Source organism: Sarcophilus harrisii, chromosome 3 (assembly GCF_902635505.1).
Source record: "Sarcophilus harrisii chromosome 3, mSarHar1.11, whole genome shotgun sequence".
NCBI classification, from domain to species: Eukaryota; Metazoa; Chordata; class Mammalia; order Dasyuromorphia; family Dasyuridae; genus Sarcophilus; species Sarcophilus harrisii.
Genome location: NC_045428.1, coordinates 25,110,633 through 25,131,037, shown reverse-complemented (window position 1 = coordinate 25,131,037; position 20,405 = coordinate 25,110,633). Strand labels below are relative to the sequence as shown.

Below are 20,405 nucleotides of genomic sequence, written 5' to 3'. Positions count from 1 at the left end.
AAACCATTTTGCAAATGCTAATGTAGGAATATTAAAGTCCTTGAAACAGTCATCTGCAAGCTGCCACTACTCTCTGATCTAGGATACAGAGAGCATCTCTAAGATTCCAGTACATTTTAGTGCCAGGCCACTGTGGGCCAACTATGACCAGGGAACTGGACACAGTATAGGAAGATGCAAAGATGAATAAGGCACAATCCCCACCCTCAAGGATTTTATACTAGGTTGTACTCAGTAAATCTTAATTAGACAAAGGTTTTCCACTGAAAATCTATAGCACAAAGCTGGTCACTGAATGTCTCTGCTGAGAGTATACCCTAATCCACAGTTGTCAGTTGACATACAAATAGAACATAGCACTTAGAAGGCCTGTTTCTTCTTTGACGAGTGAGTAGAAAACAATGTGATAAGTTAGAGCCATTGAGCTCCAGATCCAATCAAAGATCAATCAATGCACAATGGTTGGCTCACATATGGTTTTTTAGAAGTTCAGAATGTATCCTTACAATATGAAGGGAAAAGCAAAATTGTCTTTACAGATTTATTGATATTTTTATTTTGCTGAATTGCAAAGGCAGTAAATGCTTATTATTGATTGACACATCACTTTTCTGAAAGATCCAACATGTTAATCTGTTATGGACATAGTATAATATAAACACAATATAATATAATAACTATGTATATATTATAGGATTAGATCTTGGAAGGTCCTTAAAGAAAATGACTAGCTGTGTAACGGATGGGGCACTACACTTGGAATTAGAAACATCTGAATTTAAATCCTGCTACAGACTGACAATACAGCTATTTCTTCTGCACTGATACTTTTCTCATCATAGTTTTGACATATTAAAGATCAACATAAAGAATTAAATGGAAATCTAGGGGGGAGTTTTGTACAAACTACAGATGAAATACAAAGGCTAGCAGATGACCTCCTTTTGCTTTTCAAAATGTTTCCTATTTATCCTCTAGAATTTTGCTGCAGTAAAATTTCCCAAATTCCCAAATAGGAAAGGCCTTCTTTGTCTGTCCTCACAACAAAATTACTTTATTTCTCTCCCATCCAAATACTTTCCCCTTTCCCCATACTTCTACTTTTCTATTCTGGAATTTCTATATAAGTGTTTGAAGCGCTATTTCCTCTTATCTCTCAATTTATTTGATTCCTTTCAACAAACCAAGATAATACATCTTCCATTTTCTATCATCTTTCCTATGCCTTCTTCCATATCACCAATACAAGCCCTAGAAAGACATTAACATATTTATTAGTATCTTGTAAGGTAAATTTATTTATTTTTTATTTTTTAGTCCTGAAGATGAACATATTTAAAACATTTAAATAACTTATTATATTTTTATTTGCTGTGGTCTTTCATTTCTTCTTCATATTGCTTGTTATATTGAAGACCATTACTCTTCTGGAGGAGAGAGACACAAAACAAAAATTAAATGGCTCTTCTCTCTCTGTCTCTGTTTCTATCTCTCTGGCTCTGTCTGTTTCTCTGTCTGTCTGTCTCTATCTTTCTCTCTCTCTCTCTCTCTCTCTCTCTCTCTCTCTCTCTCTCTCTCATTGTCCTCAAACAATAGGCCTATCTCTGCCCTGATTTATGCTTGGGTTGGAGGTTTAGAAGACATAGATCTCTTTAGAATACAAGTTTTTTTGAGAATAGACATTTTTTCGATATTTATACTTGTATTTCCAGTGCCTAACACATAGTAGGCACTTGTTGATTCTGGACTGATTGATGATAAATTTTAGTGGATTCTGAAATGTAACCTTGATGTTTTCCTCCCACCCTTTCTCTCTCCTCTTCCTTCTTCCTCCATTTTTCCATCTGTAATTATGTCTTTCTTCCCACTTTTTGGCCATATATATATTTAATCTTAAGTGATCAGAGAGTTCCTTGTGTAGTTTCATTATTTTCTTTAGACAAATTTATTTTGTCACTGACATGAATCTCAAGTATAATTATAGAATTACAATTAAAATAACATATCCCTTTATGATATTACCTTTTATAATATTCTCAGGCTATGGGATTATGTCATTTTTTCTCATAATTTTTTGAAATTTCATTTCCTAAAGCTTAAAGTATATTTCTATTACAAATTGCAAGTTAATTTAATTACTTTTCTTCCAATATTCCTGTTATTGCTTTTTCCACCACTATATTTTCCTGTAAGCTAGAACTTTAGTTCAGATTATTTCTCTTCATTCATTCCTCTATTTTCTGAAAAATTTTCAAATTACCTGAAGAGTTTCTCAGATGCCCTACTTTTAGCAAAATTATACTTGTAGTTCTAATAGACTTTGGATTTAAACTTAATTTTTCCATCATTAACTTTATACTTTGTCTCTGAGTGAATTGTGTAATCTATAATAGGAAAGCATAGTCTGTTCCCTCTGTCTTGTGAAGCGATCCATTATATTTTCTCCCAATACTATTGCTTTGCTTTTCCTATTATCTTCCTTCAAATACTCTCCACTGTGTTTTCATTTTTAACTGGTAATGCTTTTCTCTGTACTTTTCCATATTATCTGATGTTTTTTGAATATACTCTTCTGCTGGTCATCATCCAATTAAACTACAACACTACAAAATCTCAATGATATTTATTTTTGATGAAAATATAAAGTTCATTTCATTATTTATACTCTAAGCATTGATATATATTGAATCATCAGTAATATGCCTTCCTTAGTTTTTTCATGTGAGAATTTCTGAAAGCTATTTATTTCTTTTATATGCATATTTAATATTGCCTGCTTCAAATGTAATTTTGCAGTTTGAGCTTATCTTTCCCTTACCTTCAAAATTCCACTGAAATCCTTCTTGCTTAGATTTATAAGTAACCTGACATATGTAAAATATCCTCTACTTCTTCATAAAAATTTCATCATTTTATTATTATAGAAGAGAGCAACAAACTTTCCTTTATTTCATCCTTTTTGAACAGTTGTAATGTTGTTCATTTATTTATTTTAGTGGTATTTCATTTTTTCCAATTACCTGTAAAGACAATTAAAAAATTCATTCTATAACAATTTGAGTTCCAAATGTTTCTCTCTTCCTTCTTCCTCCATAAAACAGTAAGCACATAGTTCCACATATAATGTGACTCTTAAAAATTAAAAAAAATAAAATAAAATGACCAAAATGAATTGAGAGTTAGTATAAAATACTGAGCAAGATTTTAGTGAAATAAATTTGGTGGCACAATTTTATACCTTTCTCACAAGCCTATAACTTTTTTATTTGTCATATTTCCTAATGCATTCATAAGACTAAATTAATATGGTCTTTTATAATAGACAATAATTAATTTAATATGAAGTCTGGACTTTCTTGGGTTTGTTCTTCATTTGGGGAATTAATCCAGTTTAGTGTAAAAAGCAATATTAACTTCTCATGGATGCTAGCGATCACCAAGTTTTGTTCAATTGTTTTTTGTCTTGTTTTGTTTTGTTTTTCTTTCTCTTGCTTAGCCAGTGGTTTCTTATCTATCTTTCCAATCTTATCTATCTTTCACTATCTATCTTCCCAATTCTCATTCTATCATGTGATAAAAATCCAACAGGGAAAACAAACAAACAAACCAATATCTGACTCTTCATTCCTATTTTTGTAACCATTTTATCTTTATGGCAGAAGAAAGAAAAACCATTACAGTTATATTCAGTTTTTCTTTACTAACAGTATAAAGGCCTTATGCTATACATTTTTTCCACTCAAAAAATGACTATTTTTTCACTCTGCTCCCAAAGAATATGGAGTATCACGTTCTGCTAAATAGCTAATTTCTGGCATACTTGCTATTGCTATTCCTCAAAATTTCTCTATGATGATTCTCCTTTATACCCCCTTAAGAAAAAACATTTACAAATTACTTTAGAGATAGATTCCTTTATTGAGAAAAAAATATTTAATTCATTTCATTTTAGCAAACATTTGGTTTCTCATCTCTCAGATAGCTCCTTCTCCTTTACATACAAATAACATAAGGTCAATTATGACAAAAAAAATATCTTCCTATGACACTATTATTCATTCCATTATCCCATTTCTTCTCTGTTCTTCACTCCCACACTTCCAGAATGAGTAGCACACAATTACTGCTTCTGCTGCCTGCTACCTGCTTACTCCTTAATATCTTTCAATCTGCAGTTTGCTTCACAAATTTAGGAAAATTGTTCTTCATACCAGCAAACATGATCATTTTTTTTTTTTTTTTGGTTCTTATCTACATTGATTTTGCTTAGCATTTGCCATTGCTGGCCATATCATTTTTCCTGATGTTGTGTACATCTTTGATTCCATGATTCTACACTTGAATTGTTGATTTTTCTTCTCTAATTGGTCCTTCTTTTTCTCTTTCATTAATTCTAAATCTACTACCCCCCCCCCCCTTAGAGAAGAATGTATACTAAGTGTATGGCCTTGGTTCTATTCTATTTCTAATTTTTTTTTCTTTTAGTCATCTCATTCATTCCCAAGACTTCAATGATCACCTCTTAAAAAATTGCTTCATACATCCCAGACCTAGATCTCAAGGCTTGACCTTTCTCTAGATATATGCTTTGTGGGGTATTTTCATCCAAATGTTCCACTGGGTTGGGATCTCAAAGCCATCATGTTTAAAGCTGAACTTTTCATCCTTTCCCCTATATCTCTGTTCTCTTCCTAATTTTTCTATACTGTTTATGATACCGTTATTTTTCAGATCACACAAGTTGTAGCCTCAGAGTTTTCTTGATACTTTGTATAGATTTAACCCTTAATTTATGTTTTATTCATCCATGTCTTCCATTAGAATGGAAACCATTTGAAGGCAGGCTTGGGATCTTTTTACATCTTTCTATTTCAGTCCTCTCAGGCATGCCTGATTCTTTGGATTTTCTTGGCAAAGATACTGCAGTAGTCTGTCATTTCCTTCTCTAGCTCATTTTACAGATGGGGAAATTGAGGCAAAGAAGATCAAATCTCTTGCCCAGGGTCACACAGATACTAAGCACCTGAGGATAGATTTGAACTCAGGAAGGTGAATCTTCCTAATTCCAGGCCTGGTACTCTGTCTGCTTACTGCACCATCTAGCTGCCTGCTACTACACTTGATAGATACTTAATACATAGTTATTAAGTTGAATTGATAATACTTGTTATAATGAAGAAAGTCCTGACTCTGAAATAAGAGATTGCAGGTTCAAATCCCATTTCTGATAATTCTTATGTAACTTTGACCAAGCAGTTATTTTTCCTGGGCTTCAGTTTTATATGTAAAATTAGAGAGTTTGAACTAGATCACCACTGAGGTAACTTCCAGTGCTATATCTTCAAACCTTTGATCTCATTATGTTTAGAGGAGGTTATAAAAGTAATAAAAGAGTTAAAAACAAATCCCCAACAGGAAAAGATCAATGTCCCCAGTTGTAATAAGAAGTTTTATGTATAGTTTCTCTGTTCTCCCCCCCGATTTTAGCTGAACTCTGGTTCCAGAGTTTGCCACCATTGCAAGCTAACCGACTGCATGGGAATGAAAAGCATTTATTAAATGGTTGCTAGGAGCTAAGAAATGAGTGAAGCACTGGGGATGCAAATGCAAAAGCGGCATGGGCTGTCACAAAGATAAGTTAAAGGATAAGATAGCTCCCTTGTCTTGCTAACAGACATGCAGGAAGCCCTGAAGTCCTTTCCCTCATTAATTCAAGACAAAGTCACTTAGATACAGGAGACTTAGCTATGAATCCCATATTACCTCTGTGATAATCTACTTGGTTATGGACAAATCACTTAACCATTTACAACTCAACTTCCTTATAAAATGTGGGTGAGGGAAGAGAGTTGGGAATTGTGATTTCAATAGTACAAGGAACTCCCAGAAGAATAAACTTCCTCCCCTAAAGCAGATTGGAATTCTATCTCAAAGCACTTCAAGTCTTAGAGAATTACCTAACTCAATAATTTACCCAGGGTCACATATCTAGTACATATCAGAAATGAGACTTAAACTCTTGTTTTTTGGGGCTTTGAGGTCACCTCTCTAACCACTATACCTATATCCACCTATTTCCTCTCTAGGTACCTCTGAAATTGGAGGTAATACCCCTATCACAGAGCTATTGTGAGGAAAGCCATTGCAAACATCATAGGAAAGGAAATAATAATTTAAAACTCAGCAGATGGTCTTATGGAGGGCAATTTGGGTGAGAATCCCTTGTCATGCCCCTCCCTTTAGGAGAGGAAACATGATTCTCCCTGACCATTGCTACCTCTGTGTGCTGGGGCCAGGCAAAGAGCATGACTTATTCTTCACATTTCAGCTCCACCTCTCCTCTCCTTTCTCTTGCCTCCAGGGTAGAGAATGCTCAAAGTTCACTGGTACAAAGAAAAATACCAGCTTGGAGTTAATGAGATTACCTTTTAAAAATTTTAGTTTGGGACAAAGGTCACAGACTTCTTTTCTCTGTAAACTAGAAAGCTTTCAAGCTTAGTACTGATTATATATTCAAATTCATAAAATATTTTTAACTCTCAGGCAGCATATTAATTGACAAGGAGGAGGGTGGTCTCCTAGTAAGCTGAACTGGGTATGATTAATTATTCATATGTGTCACCTCCTCACCCATTATGTTTTTTATAGTGAAAACACCAATTCATGATAAAATTTATATTCTCTTTATTCAGAAAATGATTGCTAAAAATATAAATGACCAGTAAGGAACGCATGAGACACAAAGGATTTCAGGTACCTACTATTTCATCATCTAGCATTTATTATTAAATGCCTACTATGTACCAAGCACTTTTTAGCACTGGGGATACAAAGAATGGCAAAAACTAATCCCTGCTCTCAAGGAACTCACATTCTACTGGAAAAGATGATGTGCACAAAATTATGTGCAAACAAAATGAAGATGGAAAAAGTTGGAGATGTTGTCTGAAGAAAGGTACTGAGATGAAGGAAGACTTCTTGCAGAAGGAAGGACTTCAGCTGAGAACTGAAGAAAGCCAGGAAATGTGGAAAGAAGAAATGAAGAGTGAAAGCATTCTAGGCATGAAGGAACTTCAGTGAAAATTCCTGAGAGATGAAATATCTCATGCAAGGTACAAGAAAGCAAAAGTCCCTGGATGGCAGAGTACATACATAGCAGTAAGGTGTATTGTTGCAGTTTTTCCTTCATTCTTGAATGTAGGGGGCTACAACAATTTACTGATTGGGGGGGTGACATAATCAGGTTATGTGTCAGATCAATTTGATAGCTGAATGGCTGAAGGAATGGAGTGGGAAGAGGTTTGAGACAAGAGACCAACAATACATTCATAATGAGGTGATGAGGGCTGGTATCATGATGAGGGCAATCAGAGAAGAGAAGGGGGCATATACTAGAAATGTTGTGAAGGTAGAAATGAAAGACTTGACTAGTGATTGGATAAACAAAATGAGAGAGAGAGAGAGAGAGAGTGAGGAATAGATGACAGCATCTAGGAATTATGAACCCTGGTGATGAGAAGATTGGTGGTAGCCTTTATATAGGAAAGTTAAGAAGAGAAGAGGGACTTAGCAGGAGAATAATGAGTTCGTTAATTTTGGTTATATTAAGTATATTACATCTGTGGGATGTCAGGTTTGAAATGTCTATTAGGCAGTGGGGGATGAAAGACTGGAACTCATGAGACAGCAAAGACATGATGATGAGAGTAATCCAGGGTAAGGCATAAAATGGCACTTGGGTGGAGGGGAAAGAGAGTCAAGAGAAGTAGATCATGTAGAGTTAAACTGCTTCGCCAAGGGGTCAAGATAGGGGCAGGAAAAGAATCTACACAGGGAAGGACTGATTGCTTGGAAAAAGAAGTGAGGGTGGATTGATTGAGGGTAAAGATAAAGAATAGGGTTTGGTATTGCAAATCTGAGGGAGAGATAGAATTCAACAGATTATGATCACATGTAGGAGGTTCAGAGTTCACAAACATGGATATGGAATATTTGTGGATAAGGTCAGGATTAATGAAATGACCATCACTGTGTATATCTGTGGTGAGGTAGAGTAAACTCATGGAAAATGAGTAAACTGAGAAATTAAGAGCTAAAGGTATTTGAGGAAATCCTTTGCTGTAAGGGCAGTAATTGGAGAGGAGAGAAAAACTATGAGCCAAGCACCAAAGTCAGTGAAGGAGGAAGGAAATCATTTTGTATATTTTTAGACATCAATTAAAAGAATTTCGATTGGCTTATAAATATCAGTTAAATGAACCTCAAAGAGTCATTGAATGGTGGTGGTAGAGGGAGTGATGGAAAGTGGTACTGTAGGAGAAAGGAGCAATCCAACTTTTCGATCATGATGAGTGAGTTGGAGAGTGTGAGTGGAAGTCGAGTCCTGGAAATAGTTGTGTCATCAGGAGAAAAGATTTAAGAAGAAAATCTCTTTGTTACTCATGGTGCAGGGATTCCTGAGATCACAGCTTTGGAAAAGGGGCTTGTTGGTGGTGGTGCTGGGGTAGGGTTTGGGGGCAGGGAGTAGAGAGAGATGAGGATAAAGGAATCATCATTAGAAAAAGGAGTTTGGACAGGAGGTTCAGAATCATTGATTTGGGGTGAATGTGACAGCTTGGAATTATGTTAATCATCATGGAATACATTCAGGAGGGTTCTCATTGTCCCCAACGATTCAGCCTTAAGTGATGAACTCTTAGCATGTGAGGCAGTTCTCTGGGTCTAAAAGGTAACACAGATGGGATTACTGTGAAGTGAGCTATGCTATGTAAAACTGTGGGTGGCTAGAAGGGATGCCTGCCTTGAAAATGTTGGAGAAATTCTTCTCTACTATTATGTAACATTCACTATGCTAAATACCTAAAATATAAAGAAAAGCAAAAAAAAATAGTCAATAGTCCCCAAGAATCTGTTCTAATAAAACAGATTATAGATGGGCTGTACATGGAAGACACAAAGTAGAAGAGAAATAATCTCATAGGGGAAGGAATTAGAATCTGGGAGCAATGGGAAAGGACTCTTGATAAAAGTAAAAATTTGAGCTGAATCTGAAGGAAAGTCTAGAATTAGAAGTCAGAGGTAAAGAGAAGAACATTCTAAGCATGCAGAATAGCAGATACAAAGCCTAGAAAGCCTTTGTCCAAAAGCCTTTAGACATGAAGTTTGGAGTAAAAAGAAAAATAAGAATGCCGGATTACCTGGATACTAATGTTTGTCAATGGGAATAAAGTAGATGAAGAATGGAAATATAGGAATGAGTAAAGTAATCAATTTAGATTATCAATAGAACATTTTATGTTGGATACTGAAGATAATAATAAACCATCATGGTTTATAGAGTAATGGAACGATTTGATCAGACTTACATTTTACAAAGACCACTTTAACAAATGAATGGTGGAAGAATTAGAATAGGGATAGGCATGGAACACAGAGATGCATTAAAAGGCTCTTGCTAATAAAACTTTGTATGTTTCTATGTATGTATGCATGTATGTGTGTACATGAATATGTAGGCATATATTTAGCTTTAAATAGATTTAATTTTGAGAGTTCATTTATACTTTAATTTCTTTCAGTAATCTAGGCAAGAGGTGATAAGAACTCAAACTAGAGTATACCATTATCTTTGAGTAGAAAGAATTGTATCATTCTATCTATATATCTATATATCTATATATATACATATCTATATGTATATATATACACATAGAGAAAGATAGATATCCATATCTATATCTATATCTATATCTATATCTATATCTATATCTATATGGAGAGAGAGAGAGAGAGAGAGAGAGAGAGAGAGAAAGAGATAGATAGATAGATATGAAGTTGCGAAGGTAGAAATGATAAGATTTGGAGCAAGAAAAAGGAGTTGAGCACAATATAAAAGTTGTGACTGAATAACTGGGTGATGGAAGTACCCTTGCTATACAGGCAAATTGGGAAGAGAACTGGATTTGGGGGAAGGATAATAAGTTGGATTTAAGTTGTCTTTGGGATATCTGATTTGAGATGTTCACTTGGTCCTTAGATATGAGACAGATGAGGAGAAAAGAGAGAAACTAGAGCTATATATGGCATTCTCCACAGATACAATTTTCTTAGAGAATTATGAGGTAGAATGTTCAGTAGAGGAGGTGGGGGAAGGTGTCATAAGAGACTTGGGAACAGATGAAGGAGGTAGAATAGCTGCTATGGAGTGTAATAGTGAATCATTTCAAAAAGACTGACAGTCTAGTTATGAACAGATAATATCAATTTATAGTAGATCCAGTCAGTTGGTTTGGAGAAACATCTCATAATGAACAATGCCACTCATTGTTTCGGACCACAAAACAGAAGAAAGAAACAGAATGGAGTGAATCCCATTGTTCCAGCAGTTTCAAGTACACAAAATCCCTACTGGATTCTCTTTAGTGATCTAAGTGGAAAGACATTTCAAGTCTTAGTACCAATCTCTTCAGTCTCTTGGAAAATTACATCCATTTATGCTTTCTCTCTCCTTCTTTTTGACTTTCTGTCTTGGTCTCTCTGTGGGTACATCTCTGTCTGTCTCTCCATCTCTGTCTCTGTCTGTCTGCCTGGCTCCTAAAATAGTTTTTATTCTTCCTGGACTTAAAGAGATACAGCCAGAGGCAGTGAAATGACAGCATGGATAGAGCACGGGAGAACCTAAGTTTAAGTCTAGAATCAAACATTTAACAATTACTAGCTGTGTGACCCTAGACCAGTCAACCCCAATTACTTCACACATAAAAAAAAAAATTAAAAAGAAATACAACTCCCAGTGTCTTTAGTAATTTGGACCCCCTTACAATTTAGAATAACTAAAAGGTTTTCAGCTATTTAGAAAGTGCAGATTTCTTATACAAGTTTACACAGATCAGTTTGTCAAGCACAGCTTGAAGAATAGAAGACCTGTTCCTCTTATTTTCTTCAACTTGTCTGAAATGAAGTGGATGCCACACCTATTCAATTGCATTGTGACAGATTTGTATTGCTATTGCTTCTAGAACTGGTCTGCTTTTCAGACCCTTCCAAAATCGGCTTCTAGTCTTGTCTTAGAGCTTATTTATGTGTTCTTCCCGAGCTTCCTCTTTCCCCATCCCAAACTTACCTTCCTATGAAGTTATTGGTTCCTCTGGGTGGTGAGCCCCTGATCCATGAAGGCACATCCCCACCCATCCCCAAATAACCCCATTTGAAGCTTCAGGTCATACCAAAAGATCTTCCAGACATTCCATTTTGGGTCTTCTGCAGGTTCTCATGTTCCTCCACTGGAGGAAGGTCCCTCATTTCAGAATTTTTTCTTTGTCACTTGTTTGCTTTAGCTAACGGGAAGCTCCTTCTCTCAACAAGCATTAGAAATATCAGTTAATAACAAAATGATCAGATTGACTTGACAATCTAAAATGAAACATTTGTTTAATAAGGAAAATATATCTATGATTAGACTTAGGTCAAGATTTCAAAACAAATCTATTTCATTAATACAATTTCTAGTAAAAGGGTCTAGATGTTTAATATGCCTCCTATTTCAAGGCCTATGGTTTTAAATATCAAATAAAAATAACTTTGGTTTTTCTACTCTTTTTCACTGATCATTGAAAATAAAAAGGAAATACAGTGCTCGTCAGTCTTTGTGGCAATGTTTCCTGATTATTCTCTTTCATAATTGAATATATTCACCATTTTCTCTTCAGATTCCTCTGATTTGTATGTGTCTCAAATAACACAAAAAATTGCGTTTGTGATAAATGAAGATGGCAGTGAAGCTGCAGCATCAACTGGTAAGACTGACATTTGCTTTGGAAATAAATGGCAGGAAAACTGGGGAGAAATGACTATCAGAGGGTGACCCCTTGTCCACAAATATCTTTCCTGTTTTTCCTCTACATAGCTTGGGTACTCTGCAAGATAATAAAATTGTTGCATTAAGTTAAATATTCATTGTTTTGCTGCAGTAAATACCCAGGAAATAGATCTATTGGTGTGGTAAGGTTTAGATGGGGCAACTAAGTGGTGTAGTGGATAGAATCTTGAATCAAAAAGACCTCCATTTAAATCCACCCTCAAATAATCACTAGCTATGTGATTCTGGCAAAGTCACCAAATTTTTGTTTGTACTATTTTTCCCATCTGTAAAATAGGGATGCTAATAGCACTACCTTCCACAGTTGTTGTGAGGATCAATTGAAATAATAATTGTAAACATTTAGCATAGTATCTGGCACATACCACCATGAAAATGTTAGTTGCTATTGTTATTATATTTGTAAGCCAGGCAATATGTAAATTGGCATATAGGGGATCTTCAAATGCATGGAAAATTAAAAAAAAATTAAGGATTAAAAATATAATTTTAACTGAATTTCTGGGAATATGTCTTAGATGGATTAAGTGCTATGAGGATTAAATGTGGTAATAGTTGTAAAGTGCTTTGCAAACATTAAAGTGATATGTAAAAATGTTAGATATCATCAGTAATTATTGCTATTTTTTCCCAAATTGGCTAATGCTACTTTGGTGACTGTTGCCATTTACTATACCAAAATGATGCTTTCATGGTCCACTTCTCCTAATTAATGATAGTTTATATAGTACCTAAGTGTCACATAATTCTGTAATATAGACAAATTTTAAAACTTTTATTTAAACCTAGGAGAACTAATTGGAAATTGGAGACAAACGAACTTTAATGAGTCTCCCAATGATTTATTGTAATGTCTAATCATATAATGTTTCAGTTCCAAACCAATATTTTCAAGTGCATGCCTTTTTAAAAAACATATCTTTTAATCTGTCTATCTGACAAATGTCTACAAGTTAATAGCCACATCGAGAACAGTGCTTCATTAAAACATGTCATTCAGATTAATTTTCAAATGGCATGCAACATCAAGAAAATTTGTAGATTAAATGGAAGGACCTTAAATCTAACATTGCCATATTGTTATCAGCCAAGGAACTGTCCACTGTGCTGAAGTTACTCTGTAAAGCAAAGTGGGACCAATATAGCCTAGCATCATAAAATATCAGCTTCGGGTGGGAATTCAACAGCCATGTAATGCCCATTTTTCACAAAAAGGGACCTTGTCCTTTGGGTGTGAATATGCAGTAGTAGGCAGCTCCATCCCCTTCCCAGATGCATGTATGTATGGGAATGTAAACAGATAGATATATCTATGCAGATAGATAAATGCACACATACACATACATATATACACACATATTTAAAGCTGAAAGGAAATTTAGAGGATAGCAAGTCCACCTCTAATTTTATAAATAAGGTAACTGAGATCCTGAGAAGTTAAGGGAATAGATTAAGGACACGTGGCTAGCAAGTGTCTGGTACGGAATTTGAGCCCAGATCTCCCTGACTTCAGAATACACGAACATATGAATATGAATACACCCAGTCACACATGCATACACATAGCATACATTCACACACACACACAACACATAAAACATGTGCACACATAATATACATAGGCAGACACATACATACAAACATGCAAATATACATATATACACATACACTACACACATACTTACATAAACCTACACAATATACACACATACAGACATATCTGCTACACACATATACACAACACACATACATGCAAATACATGCATATACTTACACCAATATATACATATACACATACATATTTAGAGATACACAAAACAGATACACAGAATCACACACATATAAACACATATGCACTTGTACACAACACACAGACACACATACATGCATATGTTCACAATATGCAGTGCACACATATATACCATGCACACCAATGTGTATATATATGTATGGGTATACATACATACATGCATCATGTATGCATCTATACATACATATAAATACATAAACACAGTTATATATGTATATAACAGATTAGAACTTTCTGGACAGTAGTGCATAGATCCCTGGGCCTGGAATCAGGAAGACTCACCTTCATAAGTTCAAATCTGGCCTCATACACTTAACTAGCTATATGAATCTGGATAAATCATTTAACCTCATGTGCCTGAGTTCTCATTTGTAGAATGCATTGGAGAAGAAAATGGCAAGCATTGCAGTCCTTTGCCAAAAAATACCCCTTAAAGGGATCACAAAGCATCAGGCCAGGGCAGCTAGGTGGTGCTGAAGCAGAACTGACCTATTGTCAGAGTGAGATTGTGTGACTGCACAGTGTCTTGCCAAGGATGGTAGCAGAACCCAAGAAGGGTAAAGGTTTGACTGCTCATTTGCCTTTGCTTCTTTACTGGGAGGGAGGGAAGCAGGCAGAATCCAGTCTTGGTACGAGAGAGAATAGTAAAAGCCCCAGAGGAAAGCTTCCAGGGAGTTCTGGGAATTCTCTAGGGGGTTTATGGAATATGTGAATGTGAATTGCAAAAGTTAGAAGAGCCTGCTTTGTGCTGGAAGAGACTGACTTCCTCTCATAGTGAACCAGAATGATTCTGACAAAAACTAGCAACTGGTTGGCGAAAACCTAGTGTTTCATACAGGAGAACAACATGACTGTCACAAATCTCTGACAGAGTGTACATTTTCTTATCCTTTTATGCTGCTATCAAATATTTACGAGAGGAATAGATATTTTATGAGTTTTTGAGAATCATTAAAAAATCTCCATATTTCAAGTCTTCAAGGATAAACAAGTTATTGCCACCAATAATATCAGCTACATGAGATTGGTGTGGCCCAGAAGGAAGTAATCAACTTTTCCCCCAAAACACTGACAAACATTAATAAAACAATAATATCTGGTATTGATATAGAGATATAAGGCTTGCAAAATGAGATACTCACATTATCTCATATTATGTTCAAAACACCTCTGTGCAGGAGGAGCTGATATTGTCTCCATTTTACAGATAAGGAGACTTGAGACTGAAATCTCCTTCAAGTCACATGGCTGATGTCTGAGGCTGCAAGTCGTCTTGATTCAAAACACATCACTCTAATTATTGTACTATGTAGCTGCAAAAAAGAAGAGAATCAAAGCATATACAATTTATAAATTACTACTCTAAAATCATCAGTAGCAACAATGCCAACAGCAGATACTAATATAGAATTTACTATATGGCAAGCACTAAGCTAAACCCACTACAATTATTATCTTATTTGATCCTCATAACAAACTTGGAAGTTAGTTACTATTTTTGTTCAGTTGTTTAAATTCTTCATTACCCTATTTGGTATTTTCTTGGCAAAGATACTGAAGTTGTTTACCACTTCCTGTTCCAGTTCATTTTATAGAGGAGGAAACTGAGTCAGGCAGAGTTAAGTGATTAGCACTAGTAAGTTTCTGAGACTAGATTTGAACTCAAAAATAGTTTTCCTAATTTTATTCTTGGTTCTCTATCCACTGTGCCACCTAACTGCCTAAATTTGGTGATTATTTCAGGAGCCCCTTGACCAAAGCCCTGTTGGAACACTGTATGTCTTTATCACCTAGCCAATCCATGGTTATTTATACTTTGCTTGAAGACCTTTGTTAACAGGGAAACTTACCCACTGCTCTCAAGGCAGACCTTTTCACTCCTGAATGGTGCTAACTGTAGAGAATGTTTTCTTTACCATTTCTCAATTTCCTCCTTTGTGATTTCTATCCATAGCTTCTAATTTTTCTATCTGAAGCAGAAAAGGTCCCATTCCTTTTTCACCCAAGAGCCCTTCAAATACTTGAGGATAGCTCTTAAGTTTTCCTTATGTCATTTCTTCCCCAATCTAAACAATTCCTTTTCTTCAGCTAATCTTCCTCTGGCATGAACTCAAGACCTTTTGCCATAGGGGATGCCTTCCTGATATTTCTCTCTAGTTCATCACTGTCCTTTCAAAAAGGTGCCCTACACTGAACACAATTTTCTGGATGAGGTCTCACAGTAAAAATCTTTTAGGCATACATCACAAAATATTTGGGGATTTTGATTTATACATGCATGTAGAATTTCGTTTATATAAGGGCATATTTGCAACAACCATAACAACGACAAGAAAAAAAAAACTTTCATCATTACAAAACAATTTTGCAAAATTTAGCATTTACCTGTTTCAAGCTACTGAAACATGCTTATTCTCTTCCCAAAGCTGAAGGGTAGACAGGAGACAATCATGGAAGAATAGTCAGCAGCATGCATTAAGATGGAATAGCTGGATATTGGCCAACTGGAATACCAATTTTCCACATCTTCAATATAATCTAATATAGTGTAATAGAATACAACATAATTGCTGGCATTCTTTGCCAGCTAGCAGAAAGGTATAGAGAAGATTACTTTAGAAATCATACAATATTTATCTTTTGCTCTTTATCACTTACATTTATTCCAAATTTCTCTGTTTAGAAAATGTGTCATTTCTTCTGCTTATGAATTGTTCAAACAATGTGGCCTTTCCTGTCTATTTAAAAAATCCATGCAGGTGTTTTTCCCACTGAGCCTTTTCATCTCAGTTTCTCTTTTGATAATGTCTTTTTTGTCTCATAGGTGGGCAGGTGCCTGCAATTATGAGTCTGGCTTCAAACCAATTTGTAGCTGATCGGCCTTTCTTTTTTATTTTGAAGAATAAAGCAACAGGTAAAGTTATTGGGACCCTCATGTTGAATGATTTACTGATCATGATAGTAAAAAGTGATTTCTAGAGCTGAGATAACTGCAACCAGGCACAAGTTTTATATGAGGATGTTATTAATATGAAAAGGCCATCTCTTGCTTGGGATAAGAACAGAGGTAAGATATAGTGGGAACATATGTTGCCATGTAAACTGGTATTAAAGGAAGATGATTATATGATACTGAGGAGAAAAAAATCAATCAATAAGCATTTATCAAATGCTTACTCTGCTTAGAAAAATATGATAAAATAGTTCCTGCCCTCAAAGTGCTTATATTCTAGCGGAGAAAGCCAACAAATAAAAGAGCAGCTGAGAAGGAAGTGGTGGAGGAGAGAGATTCCTTGGCTGGGCCATGGTGGCTAAATCTAGAGAATTAAGAATGGCTCGTCTGGGGTCCTTTCCCAAAGTTGAGCTTCCAGAAATAACTCACTGAAAGGAGAAGACATCCAAAGGGACAGAGACAGGTAAAGTGATAGGATGAAAAGAGAGCTGAAAAGGAAAATATGAAATAATCCCTGCCCTTAAAGGACAGAGGAGATGACATGTGCTTGTGAAAGTATACATATATAAAATAAATAGAAAAATAATCAGCAGGACCACCAGCATCTGGACTTGGGAATCAGCCCAGTCTTCCCATAGGAGGGGGCATATGAACAAGGTTAAGAGAGAAGGATTAGAAAAGTTTATTCAGGCAAACTAGTTTACACAGGAAAGATTCATGGTTAAATTCAGATAGGATATATAAACTAACTTCTATTACATTTAGAGAGGCATCATGGTACATTAAAATGGCAACTGAACATATGAAATCAGAACAAATGTGAGAGTAAATGACTTACCTAGGTTCATATAGTCTGTATTTATCATTATAATTTATTATATATAATTATTTAATTAATGTAATTAACATTAATTATTATTTAATAATAATAATTATATATATATATATATATATATATATATATATATATATATATATTATTTCAAGCAACCCTTGAAATCAGTCCTTCTTGGTTGGTTCTGTCTGCCCAACTGTTTCTCTTTAGAAAAATTGCTATGTTATATAAATGGCAGCTACTGTTATATTTGTCTGTATTCTTCCCAACACTACCGGATATTACCTAAGAATATACCTGTCTCTTTTGCTGACTGAGCCAGGGGAAGTGATACATCTTGAAAGAAATGAATAGTTTTAGAACTTTCTACACTTATCATAAATGCAATGGGGGATAAGCCTATGTAAAAATGTGCTGAGAGTAGGTCATTTGAGCTACACATCTTTGACCTTTAGATAACTATTATTCTCTAAAATGAGTACATAATCACTGAATCTCAAGAGCAGAGAGAAATAAAGCATCAGGGGGCACCAATGGGCAGGAGAATAATGGCATTTGCTGTGATTATGTTTGCCTCCTTTATTTCCTAAGTTCCAAGGGGGTAAGAGGTGACCTGCTTATAGTGTAAGGCCAAATAGCAGCAATCAGCAAAACCACAGTGTAGCTCTGCTCCAAACCAATCCCACTTATTCATTTATTTGTGATGAAGCTTAGCCATTAGGCTTTAATGAAAAATTCCCACTTTACAGAGATTGTTGAGATGAGAAGTCTAAAAGGGGGGCTGAACTTGATAGCCAGAAAAAGGGTGGAACCAATTGGCTGGTTCTGATAGTACTTAATGATCATATGATGAATGGACAGTCAATACCCTATTAGGATCAATTGATGGGAAGGTTTTGTTTTTTCCTCATCTCCTGCAGTCCTTACTTCCAAGTACTAGGGTCTGTGCATGATCAGCCCTTTCAACAATATTGATGATCAGTTTTCATCAATAACTATTAGATTGTACAGGCATCTGGGGGTGCAGTACATAGAGTGCTGGGCCTGAAGTCAGGAAGACTCACTTTTGTGAATACAAATCTGGCCTGAGATACTAATTGTATGATCCTGGGCAAGTCATTGAATCCTGTTGGCTTCAAGTTTCTTGCAAGAAAAATTAGTTGGAGGGGAAAAAAAAAGTTCAAACCACTTGTGTCATTGCCAACAAATCCCTAAATGAAATTATGAAGAGTTGGGCACAACAAAGCGACTCTACATTAAACTATAAGCTCCTTGAAGACAGTAATGGTTTTAATTTTACATTTGCATCAGCAGGCCTTGATGACTGCAACATTTGGCATATTATACTACATTTTATAACTACATTTTCATAAATACATGATGATTAATTGATAGTAGACCACAACTGACAAGTAGTTCTTGTATTTTTTAAGATTGACCTTCTTTGGGCCAATGACAAAGTATTGTTCCATAGTCATACTGAATACCAAGTATTTTTATTTTAATTGTCTGTTTTTTTAAATGCATTAGAATTCATATTATAATTTTCTAAATGTCATGAATTCACTTTAGGAGGAAATACATTCCTTTAAAGCACTGACAGTTTTGAATACACTTAACCCATTTGAGTCAGTTTCCTTGGTCATTTTTGAGAAGAGGTGAATTAATTTTGACACAATATTTATTTGTGACTTTTTTGTACTTGATTCTTTATTTCTTAACTAGCAATCAGAGGGAGGACTAGAAACAGGTATTTGCTTTTATATCTCTTCCTTATAGCTCTTATGAAGGTCTGAAAGCATTAATGATGAAAAAACATCTCTTTGAGTATTAAATATTGATTTTGAGTGGAATACAGAGAGCTGGGAAGTAGTCTCTCTAACCTCCAGAGCTCATATAACATGCATTTAAAAAAAGTCTACTAAGCCTTAGATGAAGTCTCCACCATGTCGATGACCATGCTATTATACCTCGAATGTGTCTCTCTCTGCATATTATTCGAGTACGGTTTCCACAGATATTTTATTTGTTTTGCTCTTTCAAAGAAGGATTTCCATTGTAATGTGGTTATTTCATAAATGCTTTATAATTTTCCATGTGATATGATTAATAATAAATAACATGAATAATGATGGTGAGTAAGGATGTGAATAAATGAAGCCAGTTGAACAATGGAACATGAAAGAGAAGGCTATGATGTTTTATGCTATTCCAACACAGGAAAAAGATTTTTTTTTAAATTTAGAGCAGGAGGTGTTTTAAGAATAAATTAATGGTTGCTTTCCCTGTTACCTCCAACCTACATATTCCTTCCAAAATGCAAAAATGATTTTTCTTTTCTTTTCCTAGAATCAATTTTGTTTATGGGAAGGGTGACAAACCCAGAGGCACAAAAGATGAGGGGACGAGATATAGATTCCCTGTAAATGAAGACATAGACTCTGAAGAGAAATGAATTCTAAGAAAATGAATGATTGGCCAAACACGATTACTATGAAAATACCATTTCTTTTCCTTTCCTTTTTTTTTTTCTAGTATGGAAAAATACAGGGCTGTATAACGAATAAATTGAACGTTATGTATTGGCTTATCGCTGTATATGTAGTCACTATTCTCTGGATAAATGGTCTTGCTACTTTATAGCGGGTATATAAACAGAGTAGATGGGGAAATTCTTTGAAATTTTGTTATAAAAACATTCACACTGGGACATGGCCAAATGAGATATTAAATTCCCTGTGTTCTCAGCTGGTGAGTCACTTAACTGAGCAAGTCATTGGAGCTCTCTAGATCTTAGTTACTTCATCAGATAAATGAATGTCTTGGATTAGGTGGTCTCTGAGGGCACTTTCAGTCATGGATCTATGATCCTATAAAAGTTCCAATAATAGTTATGGCTAGAAAGATAGTTTGAAATGTGAGTTATAAC

General features: G+C 35.1%; 1 protein-coding gene across 1 annotated transcript in view; it reads left to right on the top strand.

The window, feature by feature from the left end:
* The window catches only part of SERPINI2 (serpin family I member 2), a 41,508-nt gene extending 21,434 nt beyond the window's left edge, over positions 1-20,074 (top strand). The window contains exons 7-9 of the mRNA XM_003766180.2: positions 11,709-11,795; positions 16,513-16,602; positions 19,826-20,074. Of these exons, the coding sequence (XP_003766228.1) occupies positions 11,709-11,795; positions 16,513-16,602; positions 19,826-19,902 (254 nt within the window). The 3' untranslated portion in view covers positions 19,903-20,074. The remainder of the gene's footprint in view (positions 1-11,708; positions 11,796-16,512; positions 16,603-19,825) is intronic.
* The last annotated feature ends 331 nt before the right edge of the window (positions 20,075-20,405 follow it).